At 36.2% G+C, this 13,174-nt stretch overlaps 1 protein-coding gene across 3 annotated transcripts in view; it reads left to right on the forward strand.

Moving 5' to 3' along the window:
* LOC107685091 (RNA-binding protein Nova-1-like) overlaps positions 1-13,174 on the forward strand; it is a 52,897-nt gene that overhangs the window by 7,478 nt on the left and 32,245 nt on the right. For all 3 annotated transcript variants that reach the window (XM_016481576.1, XM_016481578.1, XM_016481577.1), the window contains exons 3-4: positions 776-838; positions 5,253-5,396. In XM_016481576.1, coding sequence (XP_016337062.1) covers positions 776-838; positions 5,253-5,396 — 207 coding nt within the window. The remainder of the gene's footprint in view (positions 1-775; positions 839-5,252; positions 5,397-13,174) is intronic.

The raw sequence follows: 13,174 nt of genomic DNA on the forward strand, positions 1-13,174 counted from the left end.
AGAGAAAGGAAAAATTGAAATCGCATCATATGACCCCTTTAAGCTCAGTCAGCAGCATTTGTGGCATAATGTAGATTACCTCAAAAAAAAAAATGGACTTGTCTCTCATTTTCTTTTAAAGAAAAGCAAATATTAAGGTTATGGTGAAACAAATTTTATAAAAGCTATAATTGTTCTGTTAATTCTTGTGAATTATTTGAGCTGTTCTTGTAATTTTTACGATCATTTTAGGACTTATGTTGTCATGAAAACTAAGTAGTAAACCGGATATAACGATAAAAAAGGTTAGTTACACTAAAATCGTGTTAACATGCATATTGTTTATGTCTTGTGACTGAAACTACTGAAACGGTGAGTATTTTAATGTTTACAGATTGGCCACCATTCATTTCCATTGTAAGTGCCTCACTGTAATTTGCTTTGTTTAAAGAAAATTAAGAATAAGTACAAATAATTTTTTAGGGGGGATCAACATTATGTGCTGTCAATTGAGTTTAACTTCTATCGAACCTGGAATAATCTTTTAATTCACTGAATGTATTATGATTGATTTAAAATAATAGTGAAAATGATTGGAAACCGAAATCTCAATACTATAAAGTTCATTATTACTTCATCCTGTATCTTTATCCATAACGTCAACATTCACAGGTATGTTCTTGATTAGAGTAGGAGGTTTAAAGGTAGACTCTGTCATTGTTCTGTACTTCACCTTGTTTTGTTTTTCTATCTGACATTTCCACAAAGATTAATTTTCTCATTCACATTCTTTTAGAGAGATGCAACCAACCGGCCATCCATGATCCACCATTTTCATCAGATTTTGTCGGATTTCACGGTAATTTGTTTAATTTTCTGTAAAAATGACATACAGATTTTGTTATCGGCAAAACAGAGTCTACCTTCATTTCCTTTCAGTTTGTTTCTTTCTTTTTACTGCATAACCGCCATAATGCTTTGCAATATTTTGCTGCTGATTATAAACAAAGTAAAATGTGTAACCTTTAAAACAGCCTAATATTGTTATGAAAATATGACGCTCTCAATATAATATCATGTGTCTAATGTGTTACATTAATTAGAGTAGATAATGTCAGTTATAGCCAGTCTGGACTCAGCCACTTGATCCAGTTTATGACACTTTTGTTAGATGCTTTTGAAGAGAGAATACTTATGTATGCATGATACACATTATTTATGAACCCTGCGCCATATTAATCAAGGTTAAATTTAGACTCATCCAAATCAAAAGGAGGACAGTCTTAGCTCTGTGAGAAATCTGGGTCATTGCAGAAAAGCATGTATCTGCAGTGTTCTGTAGACACTGTTTGAACCGCCTGTTTATGATGTGTGAAAACAATGGCAGTTTTTAGTATGTGAGTGAAAACTCAGGAATTGTCATTTAGAGGTGTCTGCGAACCGAGTTCTGAGTACATTTATTTATGTCACAGTAACCTCCATTAATCCCTTGTTGTTTATGCAATTCATAATCTGGTGGCATCCAGTAAAAATAGTGTGGCTAAATATGAGACTATACTTGTTTAGTTAGAGATACGCTTCATTACACATCCAGATCAACTGGGCTGGCCTGTGATTCTAATGAGATTACCCCAAGAAGACTTAAACGTTGTTAAAATCATCCCAATCCTTACTGTTAGCTCACTCAAAAAATAAAAATACTTCATCATTTACTCACTCTCAAATTGTTTCAAACCTGTATGAATTTTTATTTTCGTCTGTTAAACATAAAAGAATATATTTTAAATATATTTTAGTAGATAAGTTTTTCACTGTGAGTGAAGAAGACACAAAGTTCGCAATTTGTAATACGTGTAGGGCCAAAGTAAACCGTGGGGAAACAACAGGGCTCAATTAAAGCTTGTCTGGGACAAGTAGATTTTCTAAAGGCAAGTGATAGAGAATTTTACTTGCCTGACCAGACAAGAAGCCTGATTAAAATGTCAATACCAAAAATAACTTGGGAAGAACTGAAACGTGGCCACCAAAAATTTTCACTTGAGAATGGTTGTGTTAAAATTAAGTGACTTACATTTTAGACACAATATTGACTGTTTTTGCACGATTTCACAAATGAAAACAGTTCAAATCAAAGCCACAGCAGAACTGTTGTGTGTCTCCTAGCAACACGCAGTAGAGTTTCCACTTGACACATTTGTCGCCACCTACTGGTGGTTTGGTTTCATATTTAAAAGTATCATTGCATTTTTCCCAACATTCCTTATTTGTATGTGCAAAAAATTATTTAACACATTAATTGTATAAAATTAATTATGCATTTGCAATTTTGCGGTGTAAATACATCTAATGCCACTTCAGATGCAGCTTCTGTGTTTGCTTAATTTCTTTTATTATGTAAATAATTTTTTTGCATTGAAAAAAGTAGATTTTTGTTTGTATATGTTATGCTTTCAATTATAGTTCTGAGATAGAAAATCGGAATACTGTAGGCAAAAATCAGTATCGGCAGGTCACACTTACAAAAAAAATCGGTAATTGTAATCAGAATCGGCCAAGAAAATTGCAATCGGTGCATCTTTATATTTTAGAATATATTTTGAATGTATTTTAGAATAAATATTGTTGGTCCTCATTGACTTTGACATTGACATGAAAAAAATACTATAGAAATCAAATGGGTACCAGAAACTGACTGGTTACCTACATTCTTCAAAAGAACTTATTTCATGTTCAACAGAAGAAAGAAAGAAAAGAAAGTCAATATGCATTGAATATGCAAAATGTTGATGTGTGTTTGACATTTGCATGTTTAAATTATGGCTGAATCATGAAGAATCATTTTGTTAAGTCAGATCTTTTCAATGAATCAGCTTATCCATGTCACAAAACCAGTGTGAATGATTCATTCACAAATCAGACTCACAAATTCAACTCACTGAACCCATGCTCTCAACAGTTACTAGCTCACTGAAGACAATGTCTCTGTTACGTATGGTAACCCTCGTTCCCTGAAGGAGGGAATGGAGACGTCGCGTCGGATGACCGACGAATTGGGATCTCGCTTAGAGAGATCCCAATTCGTCGGTCATGCGACGTGACGTCGAGAGTGACCGACTGAAAGGGAATGTCTCGGTTACGTATGGTAACCCTCGTTCCCTGAAGGAGGGAACGGAGACGTCACGTCGAGAGTGACCGACTGAAAGGGAACAGTTGTTAGAGAATTACGAGTTAGATTTTGGTCAATTCCCCACACAAACATGACTGCTCTTATTTTTCAAGCTTGAAAGCTCCAGTTCCCATTCATTGTAAATAAAAAGACAGATTAGTTCATTATTCAAATTTATTCCTTTTGTGCTCCACAAAAGACAAAAAAAGCCAGTTTTTAAATGCTATAAGGTGAGTGAATAATTAATTTGTATTTTTAGTTGAACCTTAATACAAATCTGCTGTAGTAATACTAACCCTCTCTATGTTTTCCTGCTCAAAACAATCTGATCTGTCACGTCCATCTTGTTAGCAGAACACTAACACTTCTCTTTGGTTCACACATAACTACAGACATGTGTCATTACTTTGTCACTGATGCAGTTAAGTCGGGCCTTCGACCAAAACATTGTCGTCGTTGCCATTGTTAGTCCGTTTGTTTTTCCAGCTGCACTCTGACATTAATAGTCTGTCCAGTAGTCTCTTTCATTTTTAGCCAATCATCAGTGTTAGGCTGCAAGTGCATGTAGCTTAGCCTAGCTTGACAAGATAAACTGCTTCTCCAGAATAACAATCTAATCTAAAGCGGCCGTCTTCTGGGAGCTGACACAGATTAATTGTGGTGGAATATTAAGGGCATACCCAAGCGGCCCAGGCAGAAGGATACAATGTCATGTTAAAGTCACGGTGAAGGGACCATGTACTGTGCTTCTGCTGACCTGGATATGCAGCAGCCAGGTAGAGCCCGGCAATAGATGAGGCACTTTACTGCCCCACTGCTGTTCTACTTTCAGGAAAACCTTTGCTGACCTTTCTCAAGAGGGAAGTGAAATCAGGATGTCTTGCACTATATTATATGCACCTTGCTATTTAATTGCTACTTCTATACATTACAATGTCTAGCTTTTCCAGTTACACTGAAACTGAGTCTCATAATACGTCTTTTCAAATTCACCTTCTCTTGCACTTACTTTGATTGACGTGTTTAACAAAATGTACCCTCATCCCATATCTTTCCTGCTTACATAACTTGTCCCACTAACCTACGCTAGAGTTTTTGTTCTGCTCTTGACTGTTATCGGCCCTCCTTAACTTAAGCATTAACTCTTGTGGTTCAGCGTTAATTACAACTCGTTATGTCCACTGATCTTATTATAGTGGTCTTGTAGTTCTTTGCTGGTCTAGTATTTCAGCTTGACTTTTATTTATAGCTGCCTTCTCTGATTGCCTCTTAGACAATATCTACGTTTTCTCTCATAAGTATGTTTAAGATGTGAATCTATGCATTGTGCAGCTAGATTTTATATCCGCTACCATTTAAAGTTTGGACACACCTCCTCAGTCTTTATTACTTTATTCTACATTTCATAATAATAATAAACCATAAAACCTGTGATGTAGCACAAATTGAAGTATGTGACTTATTTAGTGGCCAAAAATGTTTCTTAAAAAAAATCTAAACTCTTATATTTTAGCTTCTTTAAATTAGCCACCCTTTGCTAGATTACACTCAACCAGGGCATTCAACCAGCTTCATGAGGTGCCACCTGGGATGCATTTTAAACTGTATATATTATTAAAGAAGTTCCCATGTATCCTGCACACTTTTTGGCTGCTTTTCCTTCACTCTCCCTGCTCAAATGCATCCATTAAAAAATGTAATTAAAATTGTAGTTATTTTAGTAATTTATGTATGCCTACAAAAATAGTTTTATGCATTTAAGTGTGTGTAAATGCATAAAATAAACGTAAATGTCAGAAAACAGAAACATTTATAAATCTATTGCAAATATTTAATTATAATTACAACAACAAAAACAACAACAATAGTTATTTTAAAGATCAGATTACAAAAATGCTTAAATCTATTGCAAATATGTATTTATTTAAATAATTATTCTACATGTTAGATTACAGAAAATGATTTTATTTCTTTTTTAAATCTGTTGTGTATATATTTATTATTTATTGTATATATTATATATGATTGTACTGTATGTCAGATTATATAAAAAAACTTTGTAAATATATTGCAAAGTTCATTTTTTTTCTCCTTTTTCTGTTTCCAGAGGAAGGCGAATATTTCTTAAAGGTGCTGATTCCAAGCTACGCCGCAGGCTCCATAATTGGCAAGGGTGGTCAAACTATTGTCCAGCTACAGAAAGAGACAGGGGCCACCATCAAGCTGTCCAAATCCAAAGACTTCTACCCGGGTAAGTCTGCTAATTCCAGAATGCTTTGAAGGGAACCCTCATCAACCTCCTCGTTTACTGCACCACCATCCAGTCATTAAACAGCACACATTTTAAAGCACCTGGATTACTTTATAACTTAATTAACCCATGTTATTAGACTATGCTAATACATCACCAACGGTACCTCACCTATAACTATAACTATCGTTATATTTATACTGATCGTTTTCATTGTTCACACACAGACATGGTGTCTACACCGGATGCGACAACTGTACAGAGATACCCATTTTAAATGCATTTAGTAGCAGAGCTACTGCAAGCAATTTTCGGTGCTGGAAATCCGTTTATCCTTTGTTGAAACTTCCGCGTGGTCGTGGAGAGCGCAGGTCACGGTTGCTTAGCAACGGCAGACGCCACGAAAACGCAAGCTCCCAAGCGCTTTGGAAAGAAGGAGAAAGCGGCGCGGCTGGCGTTTTCCACACATTTTTAGGCGCGACATGTGAATGGCCCCAAAGTCTGTCCACACTGGACACGCGACAAAGCGACCATTGCCAATCATTTGAACTTTGTGTCAGTACATCATAAAGAGAACGCGGCATCAGTTTACTGTCGGGGATTTGTCGTGTCGCGCCGCATCCAGTGTAGTCAGTCACACAGCATCACTGATTATAATGAGTTCTATTGTATTTTGTCGCGACGTGTCGTGCCGCTCGCGTCCGGTGTAGACACGGTGAGAGCCATGCAGATGCACGTGAACACTGAATTCTGTTCACTTCTGCGTCTATTTGTGCCTGAAATACTGTGCTCTGCAAGTATCCTTGTAAACAAAGATGCTTATGACTTAGGTGAAGGGAAACAATTGAGTAAGAAAATGGATGTGTAACAGTATATTGGTTCACAGCAGTTTAATGTTCCTGAGGCTTTTTGTGTTATGAATGTTAATCAAACAACAAAACATACTGTTAGACTTATCCTGAAAAATATAAAACACTGCTTATTTCATTTGTATCTTTGTTCTGTTATATTTATCTATGCTTGTAATCTGTTTATTTCCTATGCTGATTTACTCAACTACAAAATCACCCCAATCATTGATTTTTTTTTTCTCCCAAATAAGCTATTCAAGTCATGTGGTGATTTTTGTTCATATCGCAATATATAATGTGAGTTTTTTCCAATATCATGCAGCCCTAGCAAAGAGTGCCAGATCAAGTGGGGACAAAGTGTCAAGAGACATAGGAGCAAGTATGGAGTTCAGAGCTTAAATAAATGCCAATACCATGTTTGAATGGTTCCTTTCTAGTAATGTTTATATTTAGAGAGAAAAAGAGGCATGTTTTGTATCCGTGTGTGTTGGAATTCTTTCAGATGTTTTTAGGGATGGGTGACACAGAGGAAACGAGAAGTGGCGGGGGTCTTCTGGACTCTTTCTTAAAAGGGCTTTGTACGATTTGCTCATCCTCCCATTGCTGGCATGTCCAACAGGGCACCTCTGTCCCATTCCCCTTGGGATGTTTAGCACAGAGTGATGGCCAGCCATGGCAGATGCCAAATGCAAGACACCTTCCACCCACCCCCCTTTCATTGGTTTTGGCAACCTTGAGTGCTCCAACGTCTAGAGCAGGGGGGTTGTGATGGCTACTGAATTAAGGGAGAGGAACGTACGGGAATAGTTGCCGGAGCTGTGCTAGGTTGTTTGAGTGCTTAATGGGGGGTTCTTCCTCTCCAGTGAAGGGGGCATCTGTATGGAAATCAGCTTGAGCTTTTCCTTGGGTGCGAGTCAAAAGATCCACCTGCTGTGCTGCTCTCACGGTGGGGAAAGAGGGAACTGTTTAGCTGGTTTGGGGAGAAGTGTCCTGGATATCCTGTATAAATCACTAAACTGTTTAAAGAAGCACATCATATCTCTGAACTTATCGTCTGTGATAGAAGCTGAGCTGGCATTTAATTTTGGACAAAGTAGCGCTGGCCAGAGACATCCATTATTTCTGCAGAACGTATTTTATTAGTTGTCTTCGCTCTAAATATAGCTTCTGCAGCATTTATTGGGAAACAGCCATATTTTACAATGACCTTGCATCTGTTAAGTACACTGTTCTATCTTGAAGACGCCACAAGAGACTGTTAGGTTAAATGTAGTTTATATGTTGTGGTTTTTATTAACTAGCATGCAAATTCGTGCAATTTCAGAACATAAACTGGATGTTACAGTTAAGTGGCCACTACTTAAGGAAAGTTCACCCAAAAAGGAAAATTCTGTCATCATTTATTCACTCTCATGTTGTTCCAAACCTGTATGATTTACTTTCTTCTGAGTAATACAAAACAAAATGTTTTCCAAAATATTTTTGTCCATACAAAGAAAGTCAATAGCATCTAATGTTGTTTTGGACCCCAGTGATTTAACTGTGTGGACAAAAACAATTGAAACATTTTTTTTAAATATGTTTTTTGTGTGTGTTCCACAGAAGAAAGAAAATAATTCAGGTTTGAAATTTTATGTACAGAATTACATTTTTTTTTTCCAGTGAACTGCCCCTTTAAATTATAAAGTTAAATGTAGTTTATATGTTGTCATTTTTATTAACTAGCATGCAAATTTGGGTTGTTACAGTTAAGTATCAGCTTCTTAAATGGACAATTTGAAAATGTGGTCATATACTCGCCCTTTTCTCATTCCAAACCTGGATGACTTTCTATTTTCTGTGACACAAGAAGAAGAAGAAATCCACACAAAGAATGTCAATGGGGTCCAACACTGTTTTAGTACCCACGGACACTGGAAAAAATAGTTTCTTAACATTCCTCAAAAAATGATGACAGAATTTTTTTTGGCGTGTGTGTGTATGTGTGTGAACTATCCCTTTAATTACTAAAAAAACTTCAAATCAAAGACTTATGTTCCAGTCATTTGCATGAAAAAACAGCACCAAAAGTCACATTTTAACACAAAAGTCTCGCTTGATTTTTCTCACAGCATTTTCAGATACGAGTCCAGAGAGTTGCATCATCCTTTTTTCTTTATAATCGGCCAGCGCTCTTCCTCTCAGGTTTCCTGTGTGTGTGTACATTCTGACTTTTCCCTGTCCAAGTCACTGATCCCCATCCAGCCTCTCTGTCCCTTTCAGCAGAATGTAGCACAATATTAAAGCTCGCTCCTAATCCAGCACCATGATTGCAGTTTTCAGTGTTTAATTCCCAGAGAGCCATGCGGCCCTGCCCCCACACATTATCAACATTACTGATTTCTCAGCTGTGTAATCTGCTTAAGACCTAAGCTTTGTGGCCAAAAGATGAAAAGCTGCAATATTACTTATCTAGGGGTAGAAATTAGTTTTCTGCATGTTTATGTATATTTTTTTCTCTTTCTCCATTTCTTCAACCTTATTCACAACATAATTCATTTTTATTTGTGATGATCTTAGTGTTGCTTAGCTTAATTCAAGCTTAGTCATCTTGTTTAGCACACTTTTAAAAACAGTACTTAATTGCATGTTATTTGCAATTAAATGAATGCATTTTACATAGAAATTAATTTATACTTTTATTAAATGCAATTAGTTGAGTCCTTTTTTGACATGTTTATGTACGACTTGCATACATCTGTGTGATTTCATAATTATGTACATCTTTATATGTAATTTAACTGTATCGAATAACATACTATTGTTAAAATCAAAATCAAGTAATTTACATGTGCTTTATTATGTTAGTCAACACATCAAATAAGTGTACTTCTTTAAAGCATAATAAAAGTGTGTATTTATATAAATAACAAAAATGTACTTTAAAGTAAATCTTTTAATTTGACATTATTATAAAGTGTAATATTTCTTTAATATTATATTATCTGCAAATACAGTTTTTAAAAAATATATACTTTTAAGATTTGAAGTTTCTCATAAGGGATGGTGTGTTTTAGTATACTTTAGTTTGTGTAAAACACTATTTAGACAGAGTTAACAACAATTTACCATGTTAATACCATGTCTTTGAGCTTTGAAGTACCTTATGCTCATAGTACCATGTAAATACCATGATATATATCAAAGTACCCTCAACTCACTGTACTGCCACCATGTAGTACTTCTTTGTAAGGGAGTGCTGACACTTTTGAGGTTAATGAGTTAGCCTTTATTGCTACCGAATAAGCAAATGTTAGTAAGGGTTTGAAAGTAATTATGTGACTTTTGCTGTGTTTTGGATTTGGTCTGTGGAAATGTGTGCCAAAAAATCTTGAAAGAATCACACTCAAGCCAAGGAGTGTTATGTTCAGAAGGTGAAGTTGTTTTGTAGAATTCTAGCAGCAATGCCAACTGAAATTGTCTACTGCTAAAATGTCAATATGTCTTAAAGCTTGTGCACATTTTAGTGCTTGTTAATCAGTCTGTTTGTGAACTTCATTAATTGAGTGCTATGTGTAAGTGCTAGCCTATATGCTAACTGTCGCTATTGTCAGAGACGGCGGGATAATCGTCATCTGGGCTGTGGAGGAGAAACGAGGTACCCTTAATCCCCGTGGCTTTGTTTTCTTTTTCAGGCATGTGACGTCATTTTCTGTGGCTGCTAGCCCTCAGTGCCAGCCAGTGCCTGAGACTCACACAGTCAAACCAACTTGTACAAAAGAGCCTTGATTTCCAGAGCAAGTTTGACCAGAGTCTCATCATAGACAGAGCGATATAGAGAGAAACACTTAGCGAGGGGGATGATGGGAGTGATGGCGCAGACAGTGATCTTGAAAATGATGAAGATGCTAGAACATCAGAGTACATTTGCGATATAATTAGCATGTTGCCCACTTAGCGTGCTGACGCTTTCAATTAGGTATGACTAGACTTTTTTTCAGTGATCGTCAGGAAGATCTTCAGAATGTGATGTCTTCTTTCACATGTGATCCTTTCTTCCTTTCTTTCTTTCTTTCTTTCTTTCTTTTTAACTGTAGTGTTATTTAATATTACATTAAAAGAATATATATATTTTAGATGTATTAAATTGCGACTTCATCATAACATGTTTTGTTACTTATATATTTATATACATGACATGATGTACGTATATTTTAGTTTATCATAAATGCTTGTCTGTACATTCGCCAATACACTTACTTAACCAATAGAAGTCATTCTGAAATTACATATAAAGATGTACTGTAAGCCCGTATGTCAAAACACGCTCTTAAGTTAAGCTAACTGCATTTAATATACATTTAAATTACAACACATTTTCATATAATTGCATATAACACAATTAAGTGTCTGAAAACGTTACATTCATGTCTCACTTAAGTATATTCTTTTAAAGTATATTATTTCTATAACAAATACTAAAAATGCTGAAATATCTTCCTGTTTTACCTCCTCTCTTTTGTACCTCTTTCCTCTCGGGTGTTGTACTTTTGCTTCTGTAATGTGCGGCTTTTCATCAGATGTAATAGAAAGCCTCAGAGGGACCTGCCATTAATAGAACACTGCAAATTTATTCCAGGGATCAATTTTTGCATCGTGGGAGTGGTGCCTTGTCCTTTACTCCAGCCCTCCCCCTTGTCCAACCACCATTTCCAGTGCATCTCTATGAGGCCTCAGCACAAATACTATTGACCAGTCATGCCACTGCAAAGAGACAGCATAAAGGATAAAATTCACCATGCGTACTTCTCTACATTGCTTCTCTACATTAATTATCTACACAGATGCAGACCTACAATTAAAGGGATAGTTCATCCAAAAATTAAAACTCTGTCATTTACACACCCTCATGTCATTCCAAACCTACATGCCTTTCTTTATTCTGAGGAACACAAAAGAAAATATATTGAAGAACATTGGGGTGTAAAAACATTGGACCCCTTTGACTTTCACTGTATGAACAAAAAACACTGAGAAATATCAAAATATATACTTTTTTCTTTAAAGAAGAATGTCAGTCGGAATATGTTGCCCAGTATTTTTAATTTTTTAATTATCGCAGTTACATTTTTCTGTTTAGCCATTAAGTGATTTTTTTAATCAAGTTTGTGTTTTCATATAGATTCATTCTTAAATTATCTCTAATTTTACAAATATAATGGCAAATTAAATATAAATTTAATTGCAGGAATTGTTATGCCAGTGTTCTTTAAATTAAATAGCGTGATATATATCGGCTTCATATTGGCCAGTAGCCACTCTTGCTCTCTGAGACATCAGCATTGGCCATTAATAAAATTCATATTGGTCAACCACAACTGATATGGTCATAGGGGTTCAAAACGACATGAGGGTGAGTAAATGATAACAATTTTTCATTTTTGGGAAAACTATTCTTTTAATCTGCCTCTTTTTCTGAATTCCATGAAAATCTGCTGAACTGATTTAAACTTTGTTTAAATTGAGTTAGAATCATCAAATCATTTAAAATATTTAATATACACACACTCAAGTACCAGATGTATGGAGCTTTGTAAATATCAACCGATTCAGTTCCACCAAAATCTGCGGGCATCGATGCAGTCCGAGGCTAGTATTTCACACACAATAGTGCTTGTTGTAATGGACAATTCTCATCATGTAATACGTTATGATTGTTTTTAATAGTTTCACATGGAAACGGTGAAAAACGAGTGAGCTGATGTCGGTCATGAGAACTGTAGCCAGTTATGAGATAACGGTAAACCATTTAGTAGATGTGTGAGTTTGTAATCCAGCATTCCTATAGGTCTGAGCGGCATTACCTGTCTCTCATCCCTCAGACTCTGCATCATTAGACCAGGCACCGAGTGGGCGAGAGCTTATGGGCACAGAGCTTAGGACCTCAATAACTGTCCCATGCTTGGCCGATGTGGGGAATAGTGGATTCGGACAAGGAGGATCTTGGATTTGAGAGCTAAAAATATCCCTCCAAAGGTTTGACCTGTCTGTAAGTTTTTCCTGTGGTCTATATAATTACGTCTGACACTGAGCTTACCAGCTGACACTCCTGTCATCGCCCATATTAGACTCTGGGTTGTGTATGTTTGAGTCTTTGACTGAGTATATCAAGTGATTTGAGATATGTGTGACGGTGCAGTTATGTCTGATCCCTCGGAAACACAGGGACAAAAAGATGCAGACATGGAAAGAAGTTGAGAGGGGAATGACACAGTGAAGGGGGAGGAGTGATTGAATATCCAGTTGTTTGAATGGTCAATGATGTGTCTAAACTGTGTAGGACAAAGAGGAGTGGTGGGCCACTCTTAATGACAATAGAAGCTTTTGACATTGTTGACGACACACCTCCTCAAGTGGGGGGGGATGTGCAGGCACGCAGGCTGGTCTCCCATCTGCCTGAGGAATTGTTGTGTGTGTGTGTGTGTGTGTGTGTGTGTGTGTGTGTGTGTGTGTGTGTGTGTGTGTGTGTGTGTGTGTGTGTGTGTGTGTGTGTGTGTGTGTGTGTGTGTGTGTGTGTGTGTGTGTGTGTGTGTGTGTGTGTGTGTGTGTGTGTGTGTGTGTGTGTGTGTGTGTGTGTGTGGTGATGGAGAGACAAAAAACAAAGAGGAAAATTGCAAAAGTGAGAGTGCTGGGCGCCACGTAAAACTGAAATGACTGAGTTTAACACTACATACACATAGACATTTTTAATGGCCGAATGTTTAAATTTATAGTTTACTAGATGAAATTACTTATGTTGTAAAATGTAATATTAATTGTTTTATTTAATATATTTTATAATCAAAGGTTTACCTGAGATATAATTTTGTGTATGTCTGTGTGTGTATATATATATATATATATATATAGATAGATAGATGGATAGATAGATAGTATACATTATTTATT

This window comes from Sinocyclocheilus anshuiensis, unplaced genomic scaffold (genome assembly GCF_001515605.1).
Source record: "Sinocyclocheilus anshuiensis isolate Anshui unplaced genomic scaffold, SAMN03320099.WGS_v1.1 scaffold914, whole genome shotgun sequence".
NCBI classification, from domain to species: domain Eukaryota; kingdom Metazoa; phylum Chordata; class Actinopteri; order Cypriniformes; family Cyprinidae; genus Sinocyclocheilus; species Sinocyclocheilus anshuiensis.